The 17597-nt window shown below is 40.0% G+C and overlaps 1 protein-coding gene across 1 annotated transcript in view; it reads right to left on the bottom strand.

The window, feature by feature from the left end:
• NOP9 (NOP9 nucleolar protein) overlaps nucleotides 1–17597 on the bottom strand; it is a 70591-nt gene that overhangs the window by 28979 nt on the left and 24015 nt on the right. The window contains exons 6-7 of the mRNA XM_053705005.1: nucleotides 14566–14758; nucleotides 327–467 (exon numbers count right to left, since the gene is read on the bottom strand). Of these exons, the coding sequence (XP_053560980.1) occupies nucleotides 327–467; nucleotides 14566–14758 (334 nt within the window). The remainder of the gene's footprint in view (nucleotides 1–326; nucleotides 468–14565; nucleotides 14759–17597) is intronic.

Genomic DNA, 17597 nt, shown 5'->3' on the forward strand with positions numbered 1-17597 from the left:
GAATGTTACTTAATTCCCTAAGTATGCTTTTTTGAAGGAGCTGCAATGCGCTACTGGGACCTAGCTGATAAGGTGAGCCAACGACAGAAGTCATATGTGTGCAGCCAACGATCAACAGCTAGCTCCCAGTAGTGCATTGCTGCTCCTGAGTCTACAGCGGCACGCTTTTTAACAAAGGATACCAAGAGAAAAAAGCAAATTAGATAATCATAGTAAATTGGAAAGTTGTTTAAAGTTACGTGCTCGGAATCCTGAAAGTTTAATTTGACTTTACTGTCCCTTTAAAAGGGAGAAGAACCAATTCTAAATCAGAGGGTTTCACCCACCTCCATAAGCTTAGAGACAAGTTCCGTCTGTCTTCGTTTCAGCCTTTTGCAAGCTTCAGCTAGAGTGGTGATGATACCCATGTGACCTTTGGCCAGTGAATCCTCCAGCTCAGGAGCCAACTCATCAAAAAGTTTTATGAACTACGGCACAAAATAGCATTAATGAGTAAATAAAGATCTGCGGCTGGGAAAATAATTCTCACTAAACACACAAAGCAACTGTGGGAAGAACAATAAACAAAATAATTTTTTTTTTTATATTTAGCCATCCTATAAATGTTGTACATCACCGGAGTTCTACTGGGCAATATCTCAGTTTACTTTTAACCAGATGTTAGTGGCTCTGGTAAAAAATTATTTGCTAGAGCTGGTTGGTAAAATACCCATTAAAACTACCTTTCATTCTATTAGATTCCATATAAGTATAACAAGAAGTAAAATGTTCATTCATGGTTACCGGAGGTAAACAAAGTACAACACATAGTAAAGATATTATAAACTACAACTGTTTTAAAGTGTTCATAAAGCAAGATGTAATAAACCTACTGTACCAATAATATGTCATAATTCTATGCTGCATTAAATCTGGAACACTCTAAGAAATCTCCTACTTTTAAAGAGAGTCTGCTGACTGGACAACTGACCACTTGCTTGACTGTGCCTGCTTGTAATGCAGAACCGCCTGAGTCACCTTTTTGGCACAGGATCAATGCTCTCAATGGTGGAATTTAAGGTGGACTATATAACTCCTACTGTACCTGCTTCCAGAACATTGATATACCAATAGAAACACAATGTGCTTAAGTGATACAAACTAACACCGAAGGAAGATACACAATAGAAACCCTACTTGATAACTTCTCGTTGCACAGAAGTACCCAAACACAAAGCACTGGAGGAGAATGTGCAGATAAAATCTCTAAACCACATGCACAGCACAAGGAGAAATCACTGTTCAAAACATGTTATGTTAAAGGGATATGAAACCCAAAAATGTTATTTAAATAATTCAGATAGAGCATGCGATTTTAAACAACTTTCTAATTTACTTCTATTATCATTCTTTATTCGTTCTCTTGGTATCTTTTGTTGAAAAGCACATACGTATGCTTAGGAGCCGGCCCATTTCTGGAGCACTATATGGCAGTAGTTATAGCACTATTTCCTGCCACATAGTGCTTCAGACACCTACCTAGGTATCTATTCAACACAGGATATCATGGGAACAAAGCAAAATTTGGTAATAGAAGTAAATTGGAAACTTTTAAAAAAAAATCTATGCACTGTCTGAACCACAAAAGAAAATGTTTGGGTTTAATATTCCTTTAACAAGTAACTAAAACAACAAACTTTAATAAGACTTTCTCCTGTTAAGTGTAGTCAGTCCACGGGTCATCCATTACTTATGGAATATTTCTCTTCCTAACAGGAAACTGCAAGAGAATTACCCAGCAGAGCTTGCTATATAGCTCCTCCCCTCACCCATCATACTCAGTCATTCTCTTGCAGCCTAACAGATAGGAAGCTGTGAGAGATCTGTGGTGTTTTTTAACTTAGTTTATTTCTACAATCTAAAGTTTGTTATTTTTAAATGGCACCGGAGTGTGCTGTTTATTCACAGGCAGCATTAGAGGAAGAATCTGCCTGGGTTTTTTTCTATGGTCTTAGCAGACGTAACTAAGACCCACTGGCTGTTCTCATCTGAGGAAAAGTGAGGTAACTTCAGAGAAGGGGAATAGCATGCAGGGTCCCCCTGCAACAAAGAGGTATGTGCAGTAAATTATTTTCTGAGGAATGGAATTGACTGAGAAAATACTGCTGATACCATTGTAAAGTAAGTTCAGCCTTAAATGCAGTGATAGCGACTGGTATCAGGCTGATGTGTGTGTGTGCACTGAATGTATTTTCTAAGGAACGGAATTGACTCTGAAAATACTGTAAATACTGAAATAATGTATGAGCCTTAACTGCAGTAAAAGCGACTGGTAGCAGGCTTGTAAATAATAATACATAACTTTTAAATGTATGTTTAAAACGTTTACTGGCATGTTAATCGTTTTTTGTGAGGTACTTGGTGATAAAACTTATTGGGGCTTGATTTTTACCACATGGCCATTTTTGTTTTCTGCATAGAAACAGTTTCTGAGCTTCCCCACTGTTGTAATATGAGTGGGAGGGGCCTATTTTAGCGCTTTTTTGCGCAGTAAAAATTCAGTCACGATCTGTCTACTTCATCCTCCATGATCCAGATCGTCTCTAGAGAGCTTAGGGGTCTTCAAAATCCATTTTGAGGGAGGTAATCAGTCACAGTGGTCCTGTGACAGTGTATTTGACTGTGAGAAAAACGTTAATTATATAATTGTTATCCGTTTTTGGGTACTAAGGGGTTAATCATCCATTTGCTGGTGGGTGCAATCCTTTGCTAACTTAATACATTTACTGTGAAAATTTGGTTGCTATAACTATTTTTGATCATTGTTATTTCAACTGTGTCAGTTTTTCTGTGCTTCTTAAAGGCACAGTAACGTTTTTTACATTGCTTGTAAATTAATTTTGAAAAGTATTTCCAAGTTTGCTAGTCTCATTGCTAGTTTGTTTAAACATGTCTGACTCAGATGAATCTCTTTGTTCACTATGTTTAAAGGCCAATGTGGAGCCCAATAGAAATTTGTGTACCAATTGCATTGATGCTACTTTGAATAAAAGTCAATCTTTACATGTAAAGAAATTATCACCAGACGACGAGGGGGAAGTTATGCCGACTAACTCTCCTCACGTGTCGGTACCTGCGCCTCCCGCTCAGGAGGTGCGTGATTTTGTGGCGCCAAGTACATCAGGGAGGCCCTTACAAATCACTTTGCAAGACATGGCTACTGTTATGACAGAAGTATTATCTAAGTTGCCAGATTTAAGAGGCAAGCGCGATAGCTCTGGGTTAAGGATAGAGCGCGCGGATGAGATGAGAGCCATGTCAGATACTGCGTCACAGTTTGCAGAACGTGAGGACGGAGAGCTTCATTCTGTGGGTGACGGATCTGATCCAGGGAGACTGGATTCAGAGATTTCCAATTTTAAATTTAAGCTAGAGAACCTCCGCACATTGCTAGGGGAGGTATTAGCGGCTCTGAATGATTGTAACACGGTTGCAATTCCAGAGAAATTATGTAGGTTGGATAAATACTATGCGGTACCGGTGTATACTGACGTATTTCCTATACCAAAAAGGCTTACAGAGATTATTAGCAAGGAGTGGGATAGACCTGGTGTGCCTTTTACCCCTCCTCCCATATTTAGGAAAATGTTTCCTATTGACGCCACCACACGAGACTTATGGCAGACGGTCCCTAAGGTGGAGGGAGCAGTTTCTACTTTAGCTAAGCGTACCACTATCCCGGTGGAGGATAGTTGTGCCTTTTCAGATCCAATGGATAAAAAATTAGAGGGTTACCTTAAGAAAATGTTTGTTCAACAAGGTTTTATTTTACAGCCCCTTGCATGCATTGCGCCTGTCACTGCTGTGGCAGCATTCTGGTTTGAGTCTCTGGAAGAGGCCATTCGCTCAGCTCCATTGGATGAAATAATGAACAAGCTTAAAACACTTAAGCTAGCTAACGCATTTGTTTCTGATGCCGTTGTGCATTTAACCAAACTTACGGCTAAGAACTCCGGATTCGCCATCCAAGCGCGCAGAGCGCTATGGCTTAAATCCTGGTCAGCTGACGTGACTTCTAAATCTAAATTGCTTAATATTCCTTTCAAAGGGCAGACCTTATTCGGGCCCGGCTTGAAAGAAATTATTGCTGACATTACGGGAGGTAAGGGCCATGCTCTACCTCAGGACAGGGCCAAATCAAAGGCCAAACAGTCTAATTTTCGTGCCTTTCGTAACTTCAAGGCAGGAGCAGCATCAACTTCCTCCGCTCCAAAACAGGAAGGAGCTGTTGCTCGTTACAGGCAGGGCTGGAAAGTTAACCAGTCCTGGAACAGGGGCAAGCAGGCCAAGAAAACTGCTGCTGCCCCCAAGACAGCATGAAGAGAGGGCCCCCTATCCGGAAACGGATCTAGTGGGGGGCAGACTTTCTCTCTTCGCCCAGGCTTGGGCAAGAGATGTCCAGGATCCCTGGGTGTTGGAGATCATATCCCAGGGATATCTCCTGGACTTCAAGACTTCTCCTCCACGGGGGAGATTTCATCTTTCAAGGTTATCAGCAAACCAAACAAAGAAAGAGGCGTTTCTACGCTGTGTACAAGACCTCTTACTAATGGGGGTAATTCACCCAGTTCCGCGGACGGAACACGGGCAGGGATTCTATTCAAATCTATTTGTGGTTCCCAAAAAAGAGGAAACCTTCAGACCAATCTTGGACTTAAAAATCCTAAACAAATTTCTAAGAGTTCCATCATTCAAAATGGAGACTATTCGAACCATCCTTCCCATGATCCAAGAGGGTCAGTACATGACCACGGTGGACTTAAAGGATGCCTACCTTCACATACCGATTCACAAGGACCATTACCGGTATTTGAGATTTGCCTTCCTAGACAGGCATTACCAGTTTGTAGCTCTTCCCTTCGGATTAGCTACGGCTCCAAGAATCTTTACAAAAATTCTAGGATCACTACTGGCGGTACTAAGACCGCGAGGCATAGCGGTGACTCCGTACCTAGACGACATTCTGATACAAGCGTCAAGTTTTCAAACTGCCAAGTCTCATACAGAGATAGTTCTGGCATTTCTGAGGTCGCATGGGTGGAAGGTGAACGTGGAAAAGAGTTCTCTATTACCACTTACAAGAGTTCCCTTTCTAGGGACTCTTATAGATTCTGTAGAGATGAAAATTTACCTGACAGAGACCAGGTTATTAAAACTTCTAAATGCTTGCCGTGTCCTTCACTCCATTCCACACCCGTCAGTAGCTCAGTGCATGGAAGTAATCGGCTTAATGGTAGCGTCAATGGACATAGTACCATTTGCGCGCCTGCATCTCAGACCGCTGCAATTGTGCATGCTAAGTCAGTGGAACGGGGATTACTCAGATTTGTCCCCCCTACTAAATCTGGATCAAGAGACCAGAGATTCTCTTCTATGGTGGCTTTCTCGGCCACATCTGTCCAAGGGGATGACCTTTCGCAGGCCAGATTGGACGATTGTAACAACAGACGCCAGCCTTCTAGGCTGGGGAGCAGTCTGGAATTCCCTGAAAGCTCAGGGATTATGGACTCAGGAGGAGAAACTCCTCCCAATAAATATTCTGGAGTTAAGAGCAATATTCAATGCTCTCCTAGCTTGGCCTCAGTTAGCAACTCTGAGGTTCATCAGATTTCAGTCGGACAACATCACGACTGTGGCTTACATCAACCATCAAGGGGGAACCAGAAGTTCCCTAGCGATGTTGGAAGTCTCAAAGATAATTCGCTGGGCAGAGTCTCACTCTTGCCACCTGTCAGCGATCTACATCCCAGGCGTGGAGAACTGGGAGGCGGATTTTCTAAGTCGCCAGACTTTTCATCCGGGAGAGTGGGAACTTCATCCGGAGGTCTTTGCTCAACTGGTTCGTCGTTGGGGCAAACCAGATCTGGATCTCATGGCGTCTCGTCAGAACGCCAAGCTTCCTTGTTACGGATCCAGGTCCAGGGACCCGGGAGCGGTGCTGATAGATGCTCTGACAGCCCCTTGGGTCTTCAACATGGCTTATGTGTTTCCACCATTCCCAATGCTTCCTCGTTTGATTGCCAAGATCAAACAAGAGAGAGCTTCGGTGATTCTGATAGCGCCTGCGTGGCCACGCAGGACCTGGTATGCAGACCTTGTGGACATGTCGTCCTGTCCACCGTGGTCTCTGCCTCTGAGACAGGACCTTCTAATTCAGGGTCCTTTCAAACATCCAAATCTAATTTCTCTGAGGCTGACTGCATGGAGATTGAACGCTTGATTCTATCAAAGCGTGGTTTCTCGGAGTCGGTTATTGATACCTTAATACAGGTTAGGAAGCCTGTTACCAGAAAAATTTACCATAAAATATGGCGTAAATATTTACATTGGTGCGAATCCAAGAGTTACTCATGGAGTAAGGTTAGGATTCCTAGGATATTGTCCTTTCTACAAGAGGGTTTAGAAAAGGGCTTATCTACTAGTTCGTTAAAGGGACAGATTTCTGCTCTGTCTATTCTTCTACACAAACGTCTGGCTGAAGTTCCAGACGTTCAGGCTTTCTGTCAGGCTTTAACTAGGATTAAGCCTGTGTTTAAGTCTGTTGCTCCGCCGTGGAGCTTAAACTTAGTTCTTAATGTTCTTCAAGGCGTTCCATTTGAACCCCTTCATTCCATTGATATCAAGTTGTTATCTTGGAAAGTTCTGTTTTTGATGGCTATTTCCTCGGCTCGAAGAGTCTCTGAGTTATCTGCCTTACATTGTGATTCTCCTTATCTGATTTTCCATTCAGACAAGGTAGTTCTGCGTACTAAACCTGGGTTCTTACCTAAGGTAGTTACTAACAAGAATATCAATCAAGAGATTGTTGTTCCATCTCTGTGTCCTAACCCTTCTTCAAAGAAGGAACGACTTTTGCATAATCTGGACGTAGTCCGTGCCCTGAAATTCTATTTGCAGGCAACTAAGGATTTTCGTCAAACTTCTTCCCTGTTTGTCGTTTACTCTGGACAGAGGAGAGGTCAAAAGGCTTCGGCTACCTCTCTCTCTTTTTGGCTTCGTAGCATAATACGATTAGCCTATGAGACTGCTGGACAGCAGCCTCCTGAAAGGATTACAGCTCATTCTACTAGAGCTGTGGCTTCCACCTGGGCCTTTAAAAATGAGGCCTCTGTTGAACAGATTTGCAAGGCTGCGACTTGGTCTTCACTTCACACTTTTTCAAAATTTTACAAATTTGACACTTTTGCTTCCTCGGAGGCTGTTTTTGGGAGAAAGGTACTTCAGGCAGTGGTTCCTTCTGTTTAATGTTCCTGCCTTGTCCCTCCCTTCATCCGTGTACTTTAGCTTTGGTATTGGTATTCCATAAGTAATGGATGACCCGTGGACTGACTACACTTAACAGGAGAAAACATAATTTATGCTTACCTGATAAATTCCTTTCTCCTGTAGTGTAGTCAGTCCACGGCCCGCCCTGTTTTTACGGCAGGTCTAATTTTAATTAAACTCCAGTCACCACTGTACCCTATGGTTCCTCCTTTCTCGTATGCTTGGTCGAATGACTGAGTATGATGGGTGAGGGGAGGAGCTATATAGCAAGCTCTGCTGGGTAATTCTCTTGCAGTTTCCTGTTAGGAAGAGAAATATTCCATAAGTAATGGATGACCCGTGGACTGACTACACTACAGGAGAAAGGAATTTATCAGGTAAGCATAAATTATGTTTTTGATGCACGTTAATACTCATCAAGAAACTATAATCACAGAAAAAAAATGTGCTATGAAAATAAAATGCCGACTTAAGCCTCTCAACGTTTATCTAAAAAAAACATAATTTATGCAAGAACTTACCTGATAAATTAATTTCTTTCATATTGGCAAGAGTCCATGAGCTAGTGACATATGGGATATACAATCCTACCAGGAGGGGCAAAGTTTCCCAAACCTCAAAATGCCTATAAATACACCCCTCACCACACCCACAATTCAGTTTAACGAATAGCCAAGCAGTGGGGTGATAAAGAAAGGAGTAGAAAGCATCAACAAAGGAAATTTGGAAATAATTGTGCTTTATACAAAAAATCATAACCACCATAAAAAGGGTGGGCCTCATGGACTCTTGCCATTATGAAAGAAATGAATTTATCAGGTAAGTTCTTACATAAATTATGTTTTCTTTCATGTAATTGGCAAGAGTCCATGAGCTAGTGACATATGGGATATCAATACCCAAGATGTGGAGTCTTCCACTCAAGAGTCACTAGAGAGGGAGGGAATAAAAATAAAAACAGCCATATTCCGCTGAAAAAATTAATCCACAACCCAAAACAAAAATAAGTTTATTTCATCTTTGAAAGAAAAAAAACTTAAATCAAAAGCAGAAGAATCAAACTGAAACAGCTGCCCGAAGAACTTTTCTACCAAAAACTGCTTCCGAAGAAGCAAATACATCAAAACGGTAGAATTTAGTAAATGTATGCAAAGAGGACCAAGTCGCCGCTTTGCAAATCTGATCAACTGAAGCTTCATTCTTAAAAGCCCACGAAGTGGAAACTGATCTAGTAGAATGAGCTGTAATTCTCTGAGGCGGGGCCTGACCCGACTCCAAATAAGCTTGATGAATCAAAAGTTTCAACCAAGAAGCCAAGGAACTAGCAGAAGCCTTCTGACCTTTCCTAGGACCAGAAAATAAAACAAATAGACTGGAAGTCTTCCGGAAATCTTTAGTAGCTTCCACATAATATTTCAAAGCTCTTACCACATCCAAAGAATGTAAGGATCTCTCCAAAGAATTCTTAGGATTAGGACATAAGGAAGGGACAACAATTTCTCTACTAATGTTGTTAGAATTCACAACCTTAGGTAAAAATGTAAATGAAGTCCGCAAAACTGCCTTATCCTGATGAAAAATCAGAAAAGGAGACTCACAAGAAAGAGCAGATAGCTCAGAAACTCTTCTAGCAGAAGAGATAGCCAAAAGGAACAACACTTTCCAAGAAAGTAGTTTAATGTCCAAAGAATGCATAGGCTCAAATGGAGGAGCCTGTAACGCCTTCAGAACCAAATTAAGACTCCAAAGAGGAGAAATTGATTTAATGACAGGCTTAATACGAACTAAAGCCTGTACAAAACAGTGAATATCAGGAAGTATAGCAATCTTTCTGTGAAATAAAACAGAAAGAGCGGAGATTTGTCCTCTCAAGGAACTTGCAGACAAACCCTTATCCAAACCATCCTGAAGGAACTGTAAAATTCTAGGAATTCTAAAAGAATGCCAGGAGAATTTATGAGAAGAACACCATGAAATGTAAGTCTTCCAAACTCTATAATAAATCTTTCTAGAGACAGATTTACGAGCTTGTAACATAGTATTAATCACTGAGTCAGAGAAACCTCTATGACTTAGAACTAAGCGTTCAATTTCCACACCTTCAAATTTAATGATTTGAGATCCTGATGGAAAAGCGGACCTTGAGATAGTAGGTCCGGCCGTAACGGAAGTGGCCAAGGCGGGCAACTGGACATCCGCACCAGATCCGCATACCAAAACCTGTGTGGCCATGCTGGAGCCACCGGCAACACAAAAGACTGTTCCATGATGATTTTGGAGATCACTCTTGGAAGGAGAACTAGAGGCGGGAAGATGTAAGCAGGATGATAACACCAAGGAAGTGTCAGTGCATCCACTGCTTCCGCCTGAACATCCCTGGACCTGGACAGGTATCTGGGAAGTTTCTTGTTTAGATGAGAGGCCATGAGATCTATCTCTGGAAGACCCCACATCTGAACAATCTGAGAAAACACATCTGGATGGAGAGACCACTCCCCTGGATGTAAAGTCTGGCGGCTGAGATAATCCGCCTCCCAATTGTCTACACCTGGGATATGCACCGCAGAGATTAGACAGGAGCTGGATTCCGCCCAAGCAAGTATCCGAGATACTTCTTTCATAGCTTGGGGACTGTGAGTCCCACCCTGATGATTGACATAAGCCACAGTTGGGATATTGTCTGTCTGAAAGCAAATGAACGGTTCTCTCTTTAGCAGAGGCCAAAACTGAAGAGCCCTGAGAATTGCACGGAGTTCTAAAATATTTATTGGTAATCTCGCCTCTTGAGATTTCCAAACCCCTTGTGCTGTCAGAGATCCCCAAACAGCTCCCCAACCTGAAAGACTTGCATCTGTTGAGATCACAGTCCAGGTTGGCTGAACAAAAGAGGCCCCTTAAAGCAAACGATGGTGATCTATCCACCATGTGAGAGAGTGTCGTACATTGGGATTCAAGGATATTAATTGTGATATCTTTGTATAATCCCTGCACCATTGATTCAGCATGCAAAGCTGTAGAGGTCTCATGTGAAAACGAGCAAAGGGGATCGCGTCCGATGCTGCAGTCATGAGACCTAAAACTTCCATGCATATAGCCACTGAAGGGAATGACCGAGACTGAAGGTGCCGACATGCTGCGACCAATTTTAAACGTCTCTTGTCTGTTAGAGACAGAGTCATGGACACTGAATCTATCTGGAAACATAAAAAGGTGACCCTTGTCTGAGGAATGAAGAAACTTTTTGGTAAATTGATCCTCCAACCATGTTTCCGAAGAAACAACACTAGTTGATTCGTGTGAGATTCTGCAGTATGTAAAGACTGAGCTAGTACCAAGATATCGTCCAAATAAGGAAACAGCGCAATACCCTGTTCTCTGATTACAGATAGTAGGGCACCCAGAACCTTTGAAAAGATTCTTGGAGCTGTTGCTAGACCAAATGGAAGAGCAACAAATTGGTAATGCTTGTCTAGAAAAGAGAATCTCAGAAACTGATAGTGTTCTGGATGAATCAGAATATGAAGGTATGCATCCTGCAAGTCTATTGTGGACATATAATGTCCTTGCTGAACAAAAGGCAGAATAGTCCTTATAGTCACCATCTTGAAAGTTGGTACAAAACGGTTAAAAATTTTCAGATCCAGAACTGGTATGAATACATTTTCTCTCTTTGGTACAATGAATAGGTTTGAATAAAACCCCAAACCTTGTTCCTGAGGAGGAACTGGCATGATTACCCCTGAAGACTCCAGGTCTGAAACACACTTCAGAAAAGCCTGAGCTTTTACTGGATTTACAGGGATGCGTGAGAGAAAAAATCTTCTCACAGGACGTCTTACTTTGAATCCTATTCGATACCCTTGAGAGACAATGTTCTGAATCCAATGATTTTGGACAGATTTTATCCAAAAATCCTTGAAAAACATTAATCTGCCCCCTACCAGCTGAGCTGGAATGAGGGCCGCACTTTCATGCGGACTTAGGGGCAGACTTTGATTTCCTAAATGGCTTGGATTTATTCCAATTTGAGGAAGGCTTCCAACTGGAAGCAGATTCCTTGGGAGGAGGATTGAGTTTTTGTTCCTTATTCTGACGAAAGGAACGAAAACGGTTAGAAGCCTTAGATTTACCCTTAGGTTTTTTATCCTGAGACAAAAAAACTCCTTTTCCTCCAGTGATAGTTGAAATAATAGAATCCAACTGAGAACCAAATAAATTATTACCTTGGAAAGAAAGAGATAGTAATCTAGATTTAGATGTCATATCAGCATTCCAAGATTTAAGCCACAAAGCTCTTCTAGCTAATACAGCTAAAGACATGGATCTAACATCAATTTTGATAATATCAAAAATGGCATCACAAATAAAATGATTAGCATGTTGCAGTAAGCGAACAATGCTAGATATGTCAGAATCCAATTCATGTTGCGCTAAATTTTCCAACCAGAAAGTTGATGCAGCCGCAACATCAGCCAAAGAAATAGCAGGTCTGAGAAGATGACCTGAATATAAATAGGCCTTCCTTAGATAGGATTCAAGCTTCCTATCTAAAGTATCCTTAAAGGAAGTACTATCTTCCATAGGAATAGTGGTATGTTTAGCAAGAGTAGAAATAGCCCCATCAACTTTGGGGATTTTTTCCCAAAACTCTATAGATTTTGCTGGTAAAGGATACAATTTTTTAAACCTTGAAGAAGGAATAAAAGAAGTACCTGGCTTATTCCATTCCCTAGAAATCATATCAGAAATAGCCTCAGGAATGGAAAAAACCCCTGGGGAAACCACAGGAGGTTTAAAAACAGCATTTAAACGTTTATTAGACTGAACGTCAATAGGACTGGTTACCTCAATATCCAAAGTAATTAACAATTCTTTTAATAAAGAACGCATATACTCTATTTTAAATAAATAAGTAGATTTGTCAGTGTCAATGTCTGAGGAAGGATCTTCTGAATCAGATAGATCCTCATCAGTAGAGGATAAATTATTATGTTGCTGGTCATTTGAAATTTCATCAGCTAAATGAGAAGTTTTAAAAAGACCTTTTACGTTTATTAGAAGGTGGAAATGCAGACAAAGCCTTCAGAATAGAATCAGAAACAAATTCTTTAAAATTTACAGGTATATCATGTACATTAGAAGTTGAAGGAACTGCAACTGGCAATGTACTATTACTGATGGAAACACTATCTGCATGTAAAAGTTTATCATGACAACTATTACAAATGACATTTGGTGGAATAATTTCTACACTTTTACAACAAATGCACTTAGCTTTGGTAGAACCGATGTCAGGCAGCAATGTTCCAGCAGAAACTTCTGAGGCAGGATCAGATTGGGACATCTTGCTCAATGTAAGAGAAAAAACAACATATAAAGCAAAATTATCTATTTCCTTATATGACAGTTTCAGGAATGGGAAAAAATGCAAAAGCTTAGGCCTCTGATAGAGAAAAAAGCAAGAAGCAAACATCAATGGGGTATTGAAATAATGAAAAAAATTTGGCGCCAAGTATGACGCACAACGTAACGTAAACTTTTTTGGCGCCAAAAATAACCGGAAATGACACACTCGCGTCACTAATGATGCCGCCGTGTGAAAGGCCTCGGCGTCACGTATGACGCCCGGAAATGACGAAGTTGCGTCATAAACGTCTTTTCCGCGGCAAAAAAATTTTGCGCCAAGAATGACGCAATAAAGTTTAGCATTTGACGCACCCGCGGGCCTAATACCCGCAATAGCAAGAAGTAGTCAATTGAAAAAAAGCCCCAGGTAAGAAATAAATTTCTTAAAATGTTTAAATTCCCCAAATATGAAACTGACAGTCTGCTGAAGGAAATACATGAACCTGACTCATGGCAAATATAAGTATAATACATATATTTAGAACTTTACATAAATGCATAAAGTGCCAAACCATAGCTGAGGTGTCTTAAGTAATAAAAAACATACTTACCAAAAGACATCCATCCACATATAGCAGATAGCCAAACCAGTACTAAAACAGTTATTAGTAGAGGTAATAGTAAATTGAGAGTATATCGTCGATCTGAAAAGGGAGGTAGGAAATGAATCTCTACGACCGATAACAGAGAACCTATGAAATAGACCCCCGTTGGGGAAATCATCGTATTCAAATAAGTGATACTCCCTTCACGTCCCTCTGACATTCGCTGTACTCTGAGAGGAATCGGGCTTCAACAATGCTGAGAAGCGCATATCAAAGTAGAAATATTAGCACAAACTTACTTCACCACCTCCATAGGAGGCAACGTTTGTAAAACTGAATTGTGGGTATGGTGAGGGGTGTATTTCATAGGCATTTTGAGGTTTGGGAAACTTTGCCCCTCCTGGTAGGATTGTATATCCCATATGTCACTAGCTCATGGACTCTTGACAATTACATGAAAGAAAGACTCTTCTTGTTCAAAGAAGTACAGGTGTATTTTGATCCCCTGTGGTTCTTAGGCAATAAATTGTGGCTTCACTATACTGCAAGTGTTTTTTCCTTTTTAAACTGTAAGCTTTCCTTTGTAACGTTTAAAGCTGATGTAAAGTTTATGTAAAAAAAATGGTCAATAAAGATGACCCAGACTAAATAGTAATCATAATGAAGATTTAAATTGCAATTAATCTCTATTGTTTAAAAAAGAGAGATGGTCTAGCAAGGAAATAGAGTATTAATGCAGAGAGGAGCTGGTGTATAGTCTGACACTGCAGAACAACAGATCACATACAGTAGGCATAACAAGAGGTCTATACAGCTTTACTGCATTTTTAAGATGGCCTCGCAAGAGTAGCCAGAAGATATCAGGACAGTGTTCTCTCCAGGACCTTATTAGCGGGTGCACCGCCCGGCTGATTTTACTGACCACCCGGTTAAAATTGTAGCCGATATTAGGCTAAAATTAGCAAATATTAAAAAAATTTGAATGATAATTTGTGCAATAAAAATTGAATACATGTTAAATTATGCAATTAATTTGTACTTTGGATAGCAGAAAATGCTATAATATTAGAAAACTTTACACTGCTTCAACCCGGCTAATTAATAATGGCACTTGGATACTTCCTAACTCCACTGGCAACATTTTCTGTGGAGAACACTGCAGGATAAATATATGGTTTGATTGTGTCATAGATGAGAGATAACAGTTCCTTGTAAAAATCGGCAAAATGAATATTGAAGTACTTAATTTGATTAAACAGAATAAAAGGCTTATTTCCTGTGCAGAGCTAGCAGGGAATAGCAGACTCACCATTTTCTTGCTCTGGATAGCACAGATAAGTCTCTGTACTGTGTAGTTGGCAATAGGATGGGACGACAGGAGATGCAGCTGGCCTTGGAAGTGAGCTCGGAACAATCGGCTGAGCTGCTTCTTCTCGGACACCTCTAGGATTCTCTCCAGCAAACGGCTACTAGTTTCATCCTTCAGGAATACCAAGAGGGTACTGAGAGGGTTACAAAATAAAGAAAGCAGGATTATAAAACTAGAATAAATATGTTGTAGTATGCAAAAATGTACTATGTCTTACAGAGCAACTTAAAGTGAAAGTAAACTTTACTCTGCTGCTAACCGTAATTTAATTTTACCTTTAAAATCAATAGGACTTTCATTCATCAAATTGTTGTTCCTTGTGTTAAAATCAAATTTTACCTGTAATAAACTAGTAATTTTTCCGTCGCTAAAAACAACCCGTTGTATATCAAATAATATACTGTTGGCCAATGCTCCCTCTAATTTTTTGGAGCACTGTGCACAAACGTTTTTACTGGAGCAATTTTTGCCCAAGTAACTAAAATGTGTGTGAGTGTAGTCAAACTTGAAAATGCTGTAAAGGTAATAACACACATACACAAACTCACACAACCTTCTCACTTTCTCTTACAGCCTCACACACACACACTATAACACATACACACACCCTATAACTATCTCTCTCTCACACACACACTATAACACATACACACACCCTATAACTATCTCTCTCTCACACACTATAACACATACACACACCCTATAACTATCTCTCTCTCACACACACACTATAACACATACACACACCCTATAACTATCTCTCTCTCACACACACACTATAACACATACACACACCCTATAACTATCTCTCTCTCACACACACACTATAACACATACACACACCCTATAACTATCTCTCTCTCACACACACACTATAACACATACACACACCCTATAACTATCTCTCTCTCACACACACACTATAACACATACACACACCCTATAACTATCTCTCTCTCACACACACACTATAACACATACACACACCCTATAACTATCTCTCTCTCACACACACACACCCTATAACTATCTCTCTCTCTCTCACACACACACTATAACACATACACACACCCTATAACTATCTCTCTCTCACACACACACACCCTATAACTATCTCTCTCTCACACACACACACACCCACCCTATAACTATCTCTCTCTCACACACACACACACCCACCCTATAACTATCTCTCTCTCACACACACACTATAACACATACACACACAAGCTTCCACATAAGCATTCACACACCCTATATCTATCTCTCTCACACACACTTTTACTCACACTTATGTACAAGCAAGCCAACATTTGGTCTGCAAAAAAAGTTAATTTACATACAATGCAAAACCTAAAGTGGCTTTTAAATGGTTCTATCTTCGTAACATTTATTATAAAACAAGCTTAAAGGGACAGTATTCACCAATTTTCATATAACTGCATGTAATAGACACTACTATAAAGAATAATATGCACAGATACGGATATAAAAATCCAGTATAAAACCGTTTAAAAACTTACTTAGAAGCTTCCAGTTTAGCTTTGTTTAAAAAGGTTACTGGAACACCCACTGCAAGTGGAAAATATCAGATACTCCTCCCCCTTCCTTTGCATATGAAAAGACCCTTTACACAAACAGAAGCAAGCAGGAGTAGGTATACGTTGGTATTCTCCTAAAAATTTGGGGCTTGGTTAGGAGTCTGAAAATCAGAGCAATGTTATTTAAAAATAAGCAAAACTATCCATTTAAAAAAAAAAAAAAAAAAAAAAAAACCTGTATGGGCTATATAAATGGATCATCTATAAAACATTTATGCAAAGAAAAATCTAGTGTATAATGTCCCTTTAAGGGTGTGACCTCTGCTTTATAAGTACATATATGAAACCAGTGAAAGGCTAAAAGTATTTAAAGGGACATAAGGGTCAAAATTGGAATGCACGTAGATTAATTACATGTGAATAGAAACATATTTGCAAAATATATATATATATATATATATATATATATATATATATATATATATATATATATATATGTATTGGCAAGAATGTTTCTAGCAAAATATATCACTGTTTTAGTGTTAACATTTTTCTCTGCACGTGAATCACAGCTAGATATTATAAGTGCAGCAGTATTTTAAAGTGAAGGTCCATTTTTAAGAATTAGTGCCCGTTTTTTAATAAACCTATTAAAAACAAGGGCACTTTAATTCATCAAAATTGACATTTCACTGTTTTCTTCAAAAACTTACCCTTTAATCCTGAATGCCGCTCCAGCGATTCCCCCGGCCGTCGGAAGCCTCTGCAGACGTCAGAAATGATGAATCAGGCTTCCTCCAATCACAGCTTCCCCCCCCAGAAGAATCTTGGCCTGATGCAACGCTGTGATTGGAGGAAGCCAGATTCGTCATTTTGGACCCACGAAGATGGCTTGCAACGGGCGGAGGAAGTGCTGGAGCGGCTGCCAGGATTTAAAGGTAAGTTTTTGAAGAAAACAGTGAAATGTCAATTTTGATGAGTTAAAGTGCCCTTGTTTTTAATAGGTTTATTAAAAACCGGGGACTAATTCATCAAAATGGACCTTCACTTTAAATACTGCAGCCGCTCCGAGCACCAGCAGGGCTTGTATTATGTCAGCAATTAACCAATTGAGTCATTACCAGATGGTACAAGCAGGTTTTTGTTTTGGTGCACGGTGCATATTTAAATACACTTTTGAAACAGCTATAACTTTTATTAGAAGCATTTTTGCTAATACATGTATATTGCAAAAATGCTTCTATTCAAAACTGAAATGCATCCATGTGGATTCCAATTTTGGCTGGAATGTCCCTTTTACCCTTTCAAGACTTTTTTACACCTAAGTGCTGAGACAATATTGAGCTTTTTTAGTTGCCTACATTTAAACCCAATTGTAAGTAAAATTTCAGTGAGTGCCCCACAAAAATTATATATTATTCTTTTTAGCAG

This window comes from Bombina bombina, chromosome 1 (genome assembly GCF_027579735.1).
Source record: "Bombina bombina isolate aBomBom1 chromosome 1, aBomBom1.pri, whole genome shotgun sequence".
Lineage (NCBI taxonomy): Eukaryota > Metazoa > Chordata > Amphibia > Anura > Bombinatoridae > Bombina > Bombina bombina.